Source organism: Oculina patagonica, chromosome 1 (assembly GCF_052425735.1).
Source record: "Oculina patagonica isolate OP01 chromosome 1, crgOcupat, whole genome shotgun sequence".
Taxonomy (NCBI): Eukaryota; Metazoa; Cnidaria; class Anthozoa; order Scleractinia; family Oculinidae; genus Oculina; species Oculina patagonica.
Genome location: NC_135758.1, coordinates 45,588,128 through 45,604,443, shown reverse-complemented (window position 1 = coordinate 45,604,443; position 16,316 = coordinate 45,588,128). Strand labels below are relative to the sequence as shown.

The window sequence follows — 16,316 nt, the reverse complement described above, 5'->3', positions numbered from 1 at the left end:
AAAGCATTCTAAGCTGTGTCTAACGTCCTTTGCTTAGTTTCCGGCATCACTATCATAAAAGGATGATTCTGTTTTCATTTACTGCTCTTTATATATAGTCACGTCATGGTAAAATATCACATAAAACATGGCTCGCATCTCTTCTTCTGTGCTGTGTGGCCCGGATGTGTTATGGCGAGACTGCTGGTCGCTGTGGCTCAGAACAGTCAATCTTTGGCAAGGCCCTGAAGGGTCACGTGTTTGCTACTGTGGAAACAAAAAGCCTGGATGAGTGTTTCACAAAATGTCAGCAGGAGCCCAGATGTCAGAGTTTTAATTACGTCATCAACGAAAACATATGTGAGCTTAATAACCGTACGAAAGAAGCTAAACCTGAAAATTTCGTCCCAGATTAAGAACGGCTGTACATGAAAGCAGGAATTAAACGAAGTAAGTTATTTTCCTTTGTCTTGGTCAGGGCTTGAAGATAGTCCAATAACGCCATTTAAAGTTGAAAAAATAAGTTACGTTTTTTGACCATAGCACGCCTCAATTTTTCAAAATCTTTCCTATCGACATTCACTTTTAGCTCGTTAATTATCATAAAAAAGTTCTTATGATATCATCATATCGCCACTGTGAGGAAATTGTTTTCACAATTAAGTTTCATTCAATATTATTCCTTTAGTTCCTCTTGGTTCCATTCCCGCTCTGCCAGCTCAGTCATGCAAGGAAATCAAGGCAAATGAAGGAGGACAAGCGGTCAGCAGTAATTCGTGGTTAGATCCTAGTGGTTCTGGAGAGGTCATCTTGGCTTACTGCGACATGAACACAGAAGGTACACTCTCAAGTTGTCAATTTTTTCATTGTGTTTTCCAAACCTATCTTTCGCTAACAAAGTGAAATGTTTAGTTGCAGATTTTTGTTAACCCTCGCTGCCAAAATGGAGGCACGTGCGTTACTGGTCACGTGAACTATACATGTGAATGCAGCTCGTGGTGGACTGGAGCTTATTGTGAAATCAAGTTACCAAGTAAGGACTTAATGATTTTGTTAACTCTTTCAGTCAACATGGTTAAAGTAGCAGAACGCAGGTAAAGCAAACAATTCGACGAATCTTTATAAAAAGAATAAATTAACCGTTGCCTCTTTGAACGGTTTTCACTAGAATGGTGAGAGTTATTTTCCATGACAACTTCATCTCGATTTGAGTGTATACCGCAAATTTTGCGGTCGTTAAGAATTCATATATTCAGTCTATTGTTCTAGCTCATTACATATTCCCGCCGAGTAGTTTGCCGAGAATGTGGCATATTTCCGAAGAGCCTAAAGAGCGCAAACACTTTGATGTAGGTGAGACTTTTTCCTTTTGTTTTGCGAAGTTCAATAAAACCTCTGGGAATAGCTTGCTGCTTGATTGATTCTGAAATGTCAATGTTTAGCGTGCTGCAAGCCGGCGACAAGAAGCGAACAACTTTTGAGGAGAGTTTAAAATGTGGCGTGGCGCGGAGACCATTCAAAAAATATAAATATCAAGTAGTATTTAAAACAATGTTGGCTTAGCAGATACTGTAACAATCCCGTTGTTGTCATTGCTGAAATGCACTGAACCTCGCAAAATAATTTTAAAATGCTGTACAACAACCTTCGACTCAAACAATCGTCTCGCTCGCAATTGCAAATGTAAACATTGCAGACTGCTGTCGCTTGTGTAAATTATAGTTTCTCGGGCGAAAATAACCTCGATTTCTTGTCTATACATTTCGAGGATTTTTTCTGTGAATTGAGAAAAAAAATTACCCGCTTGTTTCACGGATAACTTCAGCTCCTTCGTTTAAATTTATCGAAAGCAAAACAACTCGAATTTCTGAGTTGTTGATTTCATATGTCGGCGCGACAAAAAGTCGCGGAATGTTTTTGAACAAACTTCAAGATTTGACACGAAAAATTAAACACCGCCTTTTATAAAAAACATCCGTATTAAATAATGCCAGGTAACAGTACTTGGAGAAAGTAACTATTAAAATGTGATAGGTTACGTTTTAGTTGTTTGTTTAACTGAAGCGCTCACGTCGATCTTTCGCCAAAAATATTAAATCCGGCCCGGTTGACTCAATTCCGGCTGCATACAGATTTCCACTTTTGTATTAAAACGTAGGGTAAACGCCATTCCAAATCTTCACTCCGTTTTGCTATCATTTTGATTGAGAGAAAGGTCTTACATAATTCACTTTTGTGGTCGGCAGTTACAGGATAAACACGCGCCTTTTGTTTACAACGCAGACAATGCGTAATTCCGCCGCCACTTCTTACCGAAAAAATCGAATCTCGGCTTACAGTGGTCGTCAGAAGTCGTTCAACATCTCATTTTAATGGTCACAAAATGCTCTGATTCTATAAATACAAATCAGTGTTCGCATTACTGGGCGAAATGTTTAAATTCTCAAAATCTTCAAACTACTTTTACAAGTTCGTTCACACATTTACGAACAAAACAGTAAACAAAAGGATACTAATTTAACTGTCCAGTTTGTAGTCGCTTAATTAAGCTATTGTCCTTCTCCTTTGAAATCGGTTAAATGTCTTTCCCGTAAATATCGCACCTTTTTTCAAGTCTGACAAAACGAATGGTACCGAACACTCTTCGGCGTGATGTTCGTAAACACCGAAGGTATTCCCTGAAGGAATAAACCGAGCCCTCAGGGTAAAAATGCCAGCGGCTTCGCCCATTTCTGAATGACACTCTCAAATCGTCGTGAAGTTGTAATGTTCTACTTTGGTTTTGCTACGCTCATTATTTGACTCAAAAAATATCGCGCCACTTTCTGAGCCAATTAGAAGTAAAACCAAAATCAATAGAACTCTTTAGCTTCGTTTGTTTGTTGTCCCATTTCAGACCACGTGATGTTACCCTTGTGAATCATTTCTTTCAATTTCAAACACATTCACGTGGAAATGAATGAATAATTTCCAGATAGACAAAGGAACAACTCTCTGGAGAGTATCACATGTTCTGAAATAGGCAATTTACATACGTAGCTAAAGAGGTCTATTGCGACAATACTCGCGCACGTTTTCGCGCGCTTTGTGAAAACTACAAGTGATTACTTCGAGTTTTGATTGGTTAACTGAATTGTTAGTGTCCCTTCTCATTGGACAGAGCAATTATTTTGGCTTTGGTTTTACGACACTCAACTGAAATCTGCTCTATAATTTGAGAACTGATTTCCAGCATCAGTTAGAACGTTTGCAATAAAAAAACTCTTTTAAATGTCATTTAACTTCTCACCATTCGTTTTAATTAACAAAACTGCCGGACTTCATCTTGGAGTCGAACTTAACAAGAAGGTTGACGAAAACTGAAACAAAACAGAGGGTTGAGCGAGTTAACAAATCTGTCGTAATGAACAGATGTAAACTGAAGTGTTACCACATTGTCAATAATCATGGAAATACCAGCTTCTATTTGATTTTGCCGGAATAATTTGTTGTTACATACTCAATTTCACTGTTCGTTTTAGTGATGATGACGTAAATTTGTTTCTAGCTGAGTTTGACACTTCGACGATTCTCTATGACTTTGGGAACCCTACCTACACCCATGACCTTACTCAATTTCTCGACCCAGTCCTCCACGGCCACAGCTCCTATTCATGGACGAGATGTTACCACGCGCTGTCAAACGGCTGGGAGGCGTCAACATTTCACAGCCTCTGTGACGACAAAGGACCCACACTGGCTATTATTCGTGTTAATAATTACATATTTGGTGGGTTTACAAGCATCTCGTGGCGGAGCAGTAAGTATACAGTCGTATTTTATAATTTGCTGAGAGAACCCGTTTATAGATCATAACAGTTTGAAAATTTGATCAACTACTCCGACCCACCTTTTCCACTATGGCAAAAAATTTCAATTTCAGGAATCCCATGAAGGGTTTCACAAGGAACTGATGTAAAAATAGTTTTTGCCTTAAGCGTTTGCACATTGAAGTCATTGTGACTTTACTAATTCATACGTCCCCACGTACAGTATGTGGCCCTTGGTCCGGACGAAAAAGACGCCAACGTGTATTTCTCAGCTTTGAAGAAGAGCAGTGAACTGAAATTTGTCCTGTAAGTTACCGTGCCATCCAGCTAACATGTGAAAAGACAACAGCTTGTGTGCTTACTCGATTACTCTGTAATATCGAAAACGGTGGTTCGGTTTTACGGCCCTTGGTCCGGACAGCGGGTCCTTGGTCCGGACAACACGCAAAATTTACGCAACAATTGTTCAAAATCTAATCAAAAGAAGCTTCTTGCACATTTTTAACATGTGTTAGTGGAATTCATAAAAATGAAATAAAAATTTTGTGGAAGAGAGCTTTATTTCATCTCATCAAGAATTACAGTGAATGTAAACTATTGCGCTTATCACACTGATAAGCGTGATTTGCAAAGTTTGAATTAAAACTTCTCGTTTTAGTTTTACTGTTGTAAAATGAAGTTTATTATGCCATGGAACTCAAACGAAAGGTGTAAATTTTGTTAGACTCTTTTTACTTCAGTATTATTTAGCTTGCCACCTTCAGAAGTTTGAAGTTATATTTGGTTGCCGTCAGTGTCCGGACCAAGGACCTAGTCAGGAAAATTACTTAGAAATTTAAATTCGTTACTTTGGACGGAAACTCAAGCGGTCAATCAAATGTTTTGCACTAGTCGAAAGAATATTTTCTATGCATCTATTCTACCAAAAATTGGACACGAGAGAATAGTTTTAATCATTATGTTGTGCGTTAAAATAGTAATTCCTTTCGTTTCTTTTGTTTTTCTACCGGCATAGTTCCGTTCGTTTCTTTAGTTTTTTTTATGTAAATTTAGGCATTTTTTCGTTTTCAAGTTGCATGTCAAGTAGATTTCATTGATTCGGGTTTCAACGTTGGATTAAGCACGATCGTTAGGACATTTTTCGAGGACATAAGGACAACTTCGTTTAAGTAGATCATTGGACGTGTATATAGTGTTTTGAATTAATCGAGTGCATCGTAATCGGACATCGTGGAACGTACAATAAATGTTTCTTGTGAGCATTTTATGGCAGCAGAGCGAGGTTCCAAATCATGTCAGTGGACGGCGAGCATAACGAAGCATTGGACGAAAAAGAGGAGCGAATTGAAAACCTAAAGCAGGAAAAAGCGAAGGATAAATCGGCATTTACCAGAGTAAAGAACAAGCTGTTGTACCTTCTGGATGAAGAAGATTATGCGAGCCGGCGGGAAGTCAAGCAAGTTTGTCAAAAACTTTGCGAAGTGCAAGAACGCGCCATGGACACAATGGAGAAATTATCGCAAGAGTATTTACGTACCAAAGAGAAAGAGAAACGCAAAAAGGTTGGAGACGAAATGGACAAACTAAGAAGTAGAATTTTCCGAAGCTCATGACAAGGCACAAGAATATTTGGACAATCGAAAGGACGAATTATCGAGTTTGGCAACTGATGCATCGGAAAATACTCGCCGGCGACGAATCGAAGAAAGCGTACAACGCAAAAGTGTGGAAAAGCAAACTCAAGAGGATCAATTGAAGCGGGAACAAGATATCGCTCGTTCTAAAGAAGATTTAGAAGAATTAAATCGTCAATATCGTAGTCGCTTATTAGAAGAAGAACAGCTTCGAGATTTGAAAGAATCGCCGGAAAGATTTGAGCTTGGAGGGCTGAAAACAACAAAGTTTCGCGAGGAGAAATCGACAGACAATCGTTCAAGTACGCCATCGCTTGGCCAGGATATGTGGAAACAGCTCACGCGTGTTTCAATTGCCGTATTTAATGGAGATAAAAAATTGTACGAAGGATGGAAAACAGCGTTTATGGCATGTGTTGACAAAGCGCCCGCAACACCAGAGTACAAGTTACTTCAGTTGCGTCAATATTTATCAGGCGAAGCACTTAAGGTCGTGGAGCCTTTGGGACATTCTGCGGCGGCCTATGAGGCGGCTAAGAAAAGATTGGAACGAAAGTTTGGTGGAAAAAGACGTCAGATCGCTCTAAATTTAGAAGAATTGGAGAACTTCAAGCCACTTCGTCCTGGGTATGCAAAGGACCTCGAGAGACTTGCAGATTTACTTGACGTAACTGTGGTCAATCTAAGGGAGGCCGGTCGCTTTACCTCAGTTTGTGTAAGAAATTGACGGAAGCAATGCTAGCGCAACATATATATATCATTAGCATATACTGAAGACGTACACACGTGTTTTATTTGCTCAACGAATTTTTCAATTTTACTACTTGAATATTGCTACAACTGACGGAATTTCCACTCCAATGGCCAATATACAATTCTCTCAAGCAGCTTGGCTATCTGGAAGCAAAAATCATTAAATGGTACGGAAATTTCGTGAACTCGTCACGCTTGTAAAGACCTTGCTGGGAGCTTCTTGTGATGGTGCCATCTCGAGCGACCCTACACACACTTATTCGTGTACAAAACGGATCCGTTATTGTCATGTATTCTACACCTACCCTTCAGCACAAGGCTCGGATTTCACCACACTCAGAGAAAAGCTACGCAAACTTTTCGATGCGAAGGATGAACAACTCGTACTACAAGCCACCGGCATGGACATGTCAGGTTCAGATGACTCGTCTTCTGCAGCGATTAATATCAGTACACCGTTGGATATAGAGTCATCAAATGCCTCCCCCCACAAAACCAAATGTGGAGGCTGCCAGGTCGAATCATGCATCGAAAAAAATCGAAATCCTTCGTAATTCAGTACCTCTGATGATAATATTCAAATTATGGATCAAAATAATCACACCTTGAAGCAACAAAACAACGAGCTTTCGCGTAAGAACGACGAGCTAAACATGAATCTTAAAGCAGCCGAAAAGAAAATACGCGACCTGGAGAATGAACGTCTAAGTTTATCACTGCTCTACCCTCCTACACGACTCACAATATTCTGGGACTCACGAACTCGATTCAAGAGTGGCAATTACATATTCCAAAACAACTAAATCAAAACTATCCCAGAGCGTGCACCCTCAACTCAACGCGAGAAGCTACCAAACCCAGCAAAAATACCAAAAAACAGCCTTCGGAACCCCAACCAGAGAGATCTTCATAATACTCCGCTGTCATTATCGGTGACTCAATCATCAAACATCTACAAGGCTATAAGATGAAGAAGAGAGCCGGCTGTAATGTCTTTATTAGATCGTTTCCTGGTGCTCAGCAGCTGACATTGCTGACTACAAACCAAGTTCGAAACAAACCTAATGTTATTCACACAGGCACAAACGACATTCAGACCAAATCTCCACAAATTGCCGACTCCCTCGTCGACATAGCACAAAACATCAATCACGACCATCCACACATTGAAATAGCCTTTTCACAAATAATAAAAGATCCGAGACGCAAATCTCAACCCGAAGATTGCTGATGCAAACAAACGCCTACAAAAGTTCTGCGCTAACGAGGCTGGGGCTGGATCTCCAATGATAACATTGATGAAAGCCACCTAAACAGAAGCGGACTTCACCTAAACATGTCGGGAACCAAACAGCTGGCCACGAACATGCTGAAATACTTTCTCGCCTCGCTTGCATCCTTGAGCTCCTACTTAGTTTTGATAGGTGCAATTTTCGATCCAAAAAATCCTCACCCTCTTCATAATAGTAGTTTCACTCAACATCACAATCTCATACCGCTATTAGAAATCCCTTGACTTAAAAACTTGATAATCGATCATGACAATGAGTAGCACTACCAGGCTATAGCATATACGTAAAGATCGCAACCGTAAGGAGGCGGTGTAGCTATGAATTAAGAAAAATGCTTTTGTCGAGAGGGAAGATCTACACCTGAGTCACTAACCATCGATCTCAGCTAACCATTTTTGTTAGCACAGTACCACTCCATCCACCTCTTCACTCAGCCTACCGGCGCATGCACACGATTTTGTTTTCGCCGACCTATCTTTCTGTTCGCCCTTCCCCGGGGCCTATAAGCTTTAAAAACTTTGATAGCCTCCTTTCTTGACCTGTCGTCTTTTGTGACCCAAAATGGTCAATCTTTAATAATATTTTCAATTTCTTATCTGCATGCGCCAGTTAAACCAGTATTTGAGAAATAAGGGGTGCCGTGGCTTGCTTCGGCTAAGCTTTTCAGGGTGCCGGGAGCCGAAAACCGCGAACTGAGCTTCGCAGCAAAATAAAAAAAGAAAAAATGACGTATGAAGTCCCTTAGGGGCGGAGCCTCCCTTCATCTCTAGGCAACTGATATTGCGGCCCTTTCCTATCTTTCGTGGCATCTTCCTGATGATTGGAAGGTCGCTAAAGTACTTCCCAAGTATAGTCTAGAGAGTGAATAAAATAAATAATAATAACATTGGAGGAAAGTAGGCCTTTGACCAGTTGACATGAATTTAAAAATGCAAAGGATGAATAAAATAATCTATTAGTCACTTGAAAATAATGGTCCCTCTCTATACTCCCTCTTGCCTGCACTTTCTCTTGCTGTGATAAGCATAACATCAAGTGGCATCGATACCCTTCTATTGGCTTAAATTGAATGAAGACCTAAAACAACTAGAAAATTGGCTTGTGCAAATCGCTCAGTATTATGTGGTAAAAACTAATATTAATGGCTTGAAAAGGCTAAATCACGCAATTTAGACCTAAACCTAAAGATTGGAGATACCAATCTAAAACGAGTTGAAAAAACAGTGTCGCTGGGTGTCACCTTAGATGAAAACCTTACTTGGAAGGAACATGTTTCTAATATTAGTAAAAAAATTAGCAAGGGCTTAGGTGTCCTAAGGCGAACCCGTGAAATACTCCCTAATGATTCTTTAAATCAAATCTATAAATCAATTATACAACCTCACTTTGATTACTGCTCGCCTGTTTGGCACACATGTGATAAAGGGTTACGGACAAAATTACAAAGACTACAAAATCGAGCAGCAAGAATTATCACTAGGTCTGGCTATGAAGTCAGATCTGCTGATCTAAGAAAGGACCTAGGATGGCAGCCTCTAGAAGATCGCTGGTACCAAAAAAAGTAAAACTATGTACAAATTGCAACAATCTGCACCACACTCGTTGGCACGAAACTTCATTCCAGTTAGAGAGACTCATCACTATGAAACTAGAGGCTGCCATATAAACCTTGTGTTCCAAAACCTAACACAGAGTTCCTTAAAAGGAGCCTCGCCTATACGGAGTAGTGGCATGGAATGCACTTCCTGTAGAAGTCAAAAATCGAGACTAAATATTTTTAAGAGAATTGTTAATTATTAATATATATATTTATAATTCTACACATATTTGATTCATTATTTATTTTAATTGTTATTAGGCACGGATCTCTGGAAGACATTAACTGATGAATGGGATTCCGTGGGTAAATAAAGTTTTTCTTACTCTTCTTTCTTCTTCTTCTTCTTCTTCTTCTTCTTCTTCTTCTTCTTCTTCTTCTTCTTCTTCTTCTTCTTACTCTTCTTCTGACTGTGAATGTTTTAAATGGCCAGACTGAAACCTTCGAGACTACGCCAGTTGAGTTCGAGTTGGAGAGTATGAATGGTAATGTGACGACCAAGATGAGTGCATTTACAGGAGAACGAGTAACTGGAAGCATGAAAGTTATTGACTGGGAAAAGAATGTTGGCAAATGGACCCATCTGAAAGGGATGCAGTTTCCAGATCCAGGCAAACGCCCAATTGTGGACTTGCTAATCGGAGTCGATTATGCGGAGCTACACTACTCATTCAAGGATGTTCGAGGCCAGCCCGGAGAACCGGTTGCCAGGATAACACCATTAGGATGGACTTGTACTGGAACTGTTATTGGGCTCACAGGGGGTTACCTACAGTCAAACTTCGCGCAAACGTATTTTGTACGAGAACAGTCAGACACAGATGAGATTAGCACCCTTCTTCGAAAATTCTGGGAAATCGAGAATCCTATTTCGTCACGTGAGTGTCAAATTCTCAATCACGACGAACAGTGCGCGTTACAGCAAGTTGAAAACTCCCTCAAGTACGTAGATGGACGATATCAAGTGGCAATTCCTTGGAAGGAGGAAGATCCCAAACTACCAGATAACTATGGCATGGCGCTACGCAGATTGTGCAACACGGAAAAGCGCTTACTGAAAAGCCCAGAGATTGTAGAAGCCTACTCGAAAAATATTACACAATATTTGGAGAAGGGCTGCATTCGCAAGGTCGACTCGGCCGAGGAGAAACCATCTAGGAAATGGTACCTGCCTCATTTCCCCATTGTGCGACCAGACAGAACCACAACTAAGACTCGAATCGTATTTGACGCCTCTGCGAAATGTGACGGAATCTCTTTTAATGACGTCATCTATCAAGGTCCAAAATTGCAAAGAGATTTGAACGATGTTTTGCTGCGATTCAGAAGACGCCCTGTTGCACTGATAGGCGACATTGCCGAGATGTATTTGAGAATTGAAGTCGCTCCAAAGGATAGATCGTGTCAACGGTTCTTATGGAGATCGTTGGACCAGCAGAAAGAGCCAGAACAGTTTGAATTCAACCGAGTGGTTTTCGGGGTTAACTCGTCGCCGTTTCAAGCCCAGTTTGTCTCTCAATCTCATGCTGAGAGGCATAAAGATGAGCTGCCCTTATCTGCTGAAACAGTGTCCAAGTCAACCTATATGGACGACAGCATGGACTCGGTGTCGGACGATAGTCAAGGTATTGAGCTGTACAAGCAGTTAGATGAGCTGTGGAGCAAAGCCGGAATGCACGCTCGTAAATGGTTGTCCAATTCTCCCAAAGTACTAGAGAAGATACCAATCGAGGACAGAGCGTCTGAAGTGGACATCACTATGGAGCCCCTACAAACGGTGAAGACACTTGGAATCACGTGGCTTCCAGAGGAAGACGTGTTTACGTATAAGGCAAATCCACCTGAGGAAACCTTTCAGTTCACAAAACGAAATTTCCTGAAGAAGATTGCCACATTATTTGATCCTGTTGGTTTCTTGGCACCATTTACCGTTCGAGCGAAAGTCATGATGCAAGAAATGTGGATTGCAGGACTTGACTGGGACGAGCTATGCCCAGGAGAGTTGATCCACAGGTCTCGAGAATGGTTCTGCGAGTTGGAAGAATTGCCCGTGATTAAAGTTCCCAGATGTTTACGATTTGGCCCAGAACAAGTTGCACTCTCAGAGACTTTGCATACATTTGTAGATGCGTCGCAAGATGCTTATGGTGCTGTTGTCTATTCAAGAGTTGTCTATGAGAGTGGATCGATATCGACACGTTTAGTCGCAGCCAAGTCAAAAGTTGTTCCACTGACGACAACGAGTATTCCTCGTTTAGAACTATTGGCGGCAGTTCTGGGACTAAGGCTTACTGAGTCTACTTCCAGAGTTTTCAGTGGTGCACTAGGTCAAGCAGTCTTCTGGTCTGACAGTATGAACGTTCTGTGGTGGATTAGAGAAAGAAGTCGTAGATTTAAACCCTTCGTAGCAAATCGTGTAGGAGAAATTCAAAGTTTGACGAATCCAAAACAGCGGCGCTATGTTCCAACATATGAGAATCCTGCTGACCTAATTACGAGAGACATGAGAATATCCGACATGGCCAAGGAAGAAAAGTGGAATTTTGGAATGGTGGAATGGTCCTGATTTCCTTCAAAACGAAGAACCAGACTGGCCTGTCAATTGAATTGAAGCAGATCTGGTGACAAAGGAAAAGGAAATAAAAAAAAAGGCTCAAGACAGACAAGACAGCTCACAAGCAAGTGAAAGAAACGAAGACTGGACAATGGTTACAGTTCACGATGATGATCAGTTGTGGCGTCTCAACCCAAAACGCTTTTCAAGTTGGTCAAGGTTGATAAGAGTTCAAGCATGGGTTCGCCGTTTCATAGACAACTGTAGAAGTTGCAAGAGAGAAAATGGAGAATTAAAGTCGGAAGAAATTGAAGACGCTGCGATCCAGATGATCAGGAGCGCACAAAGAAAGGCGTTTCCCGATGAGTATTTAGCACTTCAGAAACAAAGAGAGCTACCAAAGAAGAGCAAGTTACTCGGATTACAACCATGGCTTGACGAAGAGGGTCAAATGAGATGTGATGGACGCCTACCACATGACGCTCGCTTTCCGATAATTTTGCCCCGAAAGAACTCTGTAACGAAGTTGATCGTCAAACATTATCACGAGAAAGGGAATCACGCGGGAGGCACGAATCAAACGTTGGCGACCTTATCGACACGCTTTTGGATCATTTCCGGTCGAGAAGAAATTCGTGAATGGGAGAAGGAGTGTAACGAGTGTCAAAGAAGGAAAGCTAAAGCGGCAAAGCAAGTCATGGCTCCTCTTCCACAGATCAGACTTCGATCGTCCTTGAGAGCCTTTGCACAGACTGCCGTGGATTTTGGAGGGCCATTCGTCACCGTGCAGGACACGTAGACAAAAACGTTACCTTTGTTTGTTTACTTGTCTGGCATCCAGGGCAGTCCACCTGGAAATGGCCTCTGCGCTTGACACCGATTCGTTCCTGAATGCCTTCTACAGGATGGTTAACCGAAGTTTTCAAAGGAAAAGATGGGCACGTTCGAGTGGCAAAGGTTCAAGTTGGAAAGAATAAATTGACCAGACCAATCACAAAGTTGTGTCAACTGGAACTGTCATGAGACGTAAAGACGTAAAGAGGAACTGACTTCAGAAGTGATTGCAGAAGTGATAACAGACAATGATGATGATGACGAGAATGAACTAAGAACTTTTTGATTTAAATATCTTTAATTATGAACTGAAAGGAACACCCCCTCGTTACCGACATTATCGTTGTATTAATATGCTATGGCATATCAATGAGGGGGAGAAATGGACACGAGAGAATTGAACTCATTAGTTTTAATCATTATGTTGTGCGTTAAAATAGTTGTGTAATTCCTTTTGTTTCTTTTGTTTTTCTACCGGCATAGTTCCGTTCGTTTCTTTGCTTTAGTTTTTTTATGTAAATTTAGGCCTTTTTTCGTTTTCAAGTTGCATGTCAAGTAGATTTCATTGATTCGGGTTTCAACGTTGGATTAAGCACGATCGTTAGGACATTTTTCGAGGACATAAGGACAACTTCGTTTAAGTAGATCATTGGACGTGTATATAGTGTTTCGAATTAATCGAGTGCATCGTAATCGGACATCGTGGAACGTACAATAAATGTTTCTTGTGAACAAAAATTACCTATTTTAGCATGCTCATTTCGGATATACAGGAATATAAAGAGAACCAGTTAATTTGAGGCGCCATGAACAAATAAACATCGCGAAAACAAACTTCACCTACCTTCACGTCGACTTGAAATTCTCGACTACGCCACCAGCAGGAAAGCCTTCGAGCGAGGTTAAGACAGCAAACAGATCAAGAAATCTTTGGAAAGGTTCCGACTTATTAAAACTTTGTTTTCTATCGGAAAAATACACGATGAACCTAAAGTGTCCGGACCAAGGGCTGTCCGGATTTAGGGCCACATACTGTACCTCACCAACAACTGGAACATATGGGATTGATCTTTGAACGTGTACTTGCAAGCTAAAGCTCGAAGGCAACCTGTTATGTATTTTGCAAACATGACATGTTTTTATGCACAGAAAGCAATGAAAAGTTAGTTCAATCAGTTCAATTTATCTGGAACTGCCATGATCTTTGTCGCTGGTCAAGATAAGAAGCCAAATCGACTGCAAGGCCGGCATTTCGCACTTTCGCACGGCATTTCGCAATATTGACTAATATTTCAGATAGCAGAGATAATGTGTTAATTTTTTAATATATTTGTTGGTCATTCCAGGTGACTGCTCCTACACAGCCGACAGTCAAGCGTTTATCTTCTCACTTTACAACACCAAGGGATATCATCCTGTGAAGCTTACTCTGATATCAGAATCAGATGCTCATGCGGTATACAGATGTGCGGGTAGTCTTGTCAGATTTGGCGGAGGTCACGATATTTCCTCTACAAAACAAAACGCCTACACTAAACCATACTCGTATTTTCCTCCTGACGGGTGTGCTTTAAAATCTGAGTGTACTGTATTTGCTGGAAGCTATTATTTTACCCCGAGCGACATTGAAGTGTTCTACCTAACAGATTCTTGAATAAGTCAAAATAAGGCTGGTTTCCATACTATCGTCTTGATCGATGAACACCACAGTCGTTTCCTTGAATAGTTTCGGTACGATAAAGATGTCTCTGACAATCAAGACGAGGTCGACCGCGTGGATCGCGTTAAATTTATATTAAGTGATTAAACGGAAACCACTCCTATCTCAGACAATTGGGTCAATCAGGGCGGTCTGAATCTATACCAGAATGCAGCGGATTATCATATAATTTATTTTTGCTTGTAAAGCCGCCATTTTGTTTAAGGCCTCGCCAGAATTGGATCCTGGCTCACTTTTTGAGAAGACCGAAACGATCAAATGAAAGCCAAAAATCATCCATATCGTTTATATCGCTTTACAATGTTTTAAGACAATCGGGAAACTAAGGACGATTAAATGGAAACCAGCCCATTCCATTTACTAGGGGGACATATTTGCTCAATTTAGCTTAAGCTTGTTCTTTGTAAGATAATAGATTATTTCAATTTTTGCAATGATCCATATACGGACATATCTTTGAATTTTTAGCAGCTTCTCTGGTAGAATTGGTAGCTAGTTCTGCAGATTGTATAAAGTTGTAAATAAAACTGACGCCAGACAAGCAAGAAACAAATACGGAGTAAGCTGATGAGACTTTTTGGGTAACAGGTCAAGTTACACTAAAACAAGACAAAGAAAGGGAAGAAAAAGGGCATGTCGAATATTAAAGCTCCCTTATTCTCTCTGATCAGAGATCTGGCAGTTAACTGTTTCCTCAGTTTCAGCCGCTTAAATCTCATCATTACTTCATTACGTAGAATCTGTCTCGACCTAACTGAAGAATAACTGCACTTTGGTGTTAAGTTGGAAAACAATTTGAGAAAGAGATCAATTTTATAAAGTTCAAAATAGTGATGGAATGTATATATATTGTTCTATATAGTAATCTTGTTTAGCGGTAATTTAATTATTCGTCACAATAAACTTAACGAAATGCTTATTGCTAAAGTTCAAGTAAGTTTAATTAAGCGCAAAGTATCTGCATCTGTATTGTCTTTGGGTAAGCGAAGTGACCCGATATACACGAACATAGGGCAGTTTTTCAATTGAGTGTCGTGAAACCCAAACCATGGTGATCACTTGCAAATCACAAAGAACACAGTCAAGTGAACTAATCAAAACTCGAGGCAAATACATGTACTGAGCCGACACGGGGCACGGGAAACGTGCGCAAGCAAGTCACGATTGGTTTTGGTCTTGCTTCTGATTGGCTGAGAATGTGGCGCGAGAGTTTTAAAAAATAATCATTATAATAATTAAATAATAATGATTAAACCAATCACTGAGCGTAGAAATGCAAAACCAATGCAAACGCGTATCACTTTCGACACTTAAGCGAAAACCGCTTTAGGTAATACTTTATTTAGACACGGTAAATTCCATTTAGGTACAGAATATGACAAATATATAGATTTAGGCAAGCCTAAAAAGCGGAGCTCCCCATTTTTTTTTCGTTCTTTTCCATTACACTTTATTCAGCTAATAACTTTGGTTGGGTTGAAGAATATCGTTCGTTATACCAGGAATTTGTTGTAAAGGGGGTCGTTATATCGGGGTTTCATGATTATTTTTAACAAGCAAAAACAAACCTGAAATTTAGTGTATTTTACACTACAAAATAAAGGGCAATTTCCTCTTTTAGAGGAAACAAAAAAACTAATATTCGGCCGTGTTCAGTGTTAAATAAACAAAGCTGGCCCCGATCTCCAGGAAACGCTTTAAATGGCCTGCGCTCTCAAAAATAACTTGGCACCACGTACGGGAAAGGCTAAAAGGTGGTCAGTGATCATTATTTTGCCGCGAGATAAATTACTATGTTTGACCATGTTTGTCTTTGAATATAAGTTCTGATGTCCAACGACAGATATCAATAAAAATACCCTTTGATAACACTGTCAATACTTTTGACTAGGTCTGTAGGTTTTCTTTACTTCCAGTTGTTAAGAAGGAGAAGGAATATTCCAATGACGTAAGCGCAGTGAGGTGATTGTTAAAAGACAAAGCAAGCCCCCTATCCTTAATAGACTCCATCTCCTGAGTTCTCCAAATTTCCCTGGCACAGCTGTCGTTTCAAAAAACTGCTATTCTTTTTTGTCGACGGAAATCTCCAGATTGCAAGTACATTATAAACAGTCGTCTGGAATTCCCTGCTTGAATATAAAGAT

General features: G+C 40.4%; 3 protein-coding genes across 3 annotated transcripts in view; all 3 read left to right on the top strand.

The window, feature by feature from the left end:
* Positions 1-807, top strand: part of LOC144634375 (uncharacterized) — a 33,972-nt gene extending 33,165 nt beyond the window's left edge. The window contains exons 3-4 of the mRNA XM_078493328.1: positions 99-429; positions 668-807. Coding sequence (XP_078349454.1) covers positions 99-395 — 297 coding nt within the window. The 3' untranslated portion in view covers positions 396-429; positions 668-807. The remainder of the gene's footprint in view (positions 1-98; positions 430-667) is intronic.
* LOC144647355 (uncharacterized) lies at positions 408-15,093 on the top strand. The gene is made up of 5 exons (XM_078507161.1): positions 408-429; positions 668-741; positions 898-1,012; positions 3,527-3,778; positions 13,799-15,093. The coding sequence occupies exons 1-5, from the start codon at positions 408-410 to the stop codon at positions 14,104-14,106; spliced, it is 771 nt and encodes a 256-aa protein (XP_078363287.1). The 3' UTR covers positions 14,107-15,093.
* LOC144645991 (uncharacterized) lies at positions 10,080-11,630 on the top strand. The gene has a single exon (XM_078505542.1). It carries the CDS (start codon positions 10,080-10,082, stop codon positions 11,628-11,630), a length of 1,551 nt encoding a protein of 516 aa, XP_078361668.1.
* Positions 15,094-16,316: the final 1,223 nt, after the last annotated feature.

Coding starts and splice junctions, on each gene's coding strand:
- LOC144647355 (XM_078507161.1), top strand. CDS start 408: ATGAAAGCAGGAATTAAACGAA. Junction 430..667: donor GAAAGCAGGAATTAAACGAA/GTAAGTTATTTT, acceptor TTATTCCTTTAG/TTCCTCTTGGTTCCATTCCC. Junction 1,013..3,526: donor TTGTGAAATCAAGTTACCAA/GTAAGGACTTAA, acceptor ATTTGTTTCTAG/CTGAGTTTGACACTTCGACG.
- LOC144645991 (XM_078505542.1), top strand. CDS start 10,080: ATGGCGCTACGCAGATTGTGCAACACGGAAAAGCGCTTACTGAAAAGC.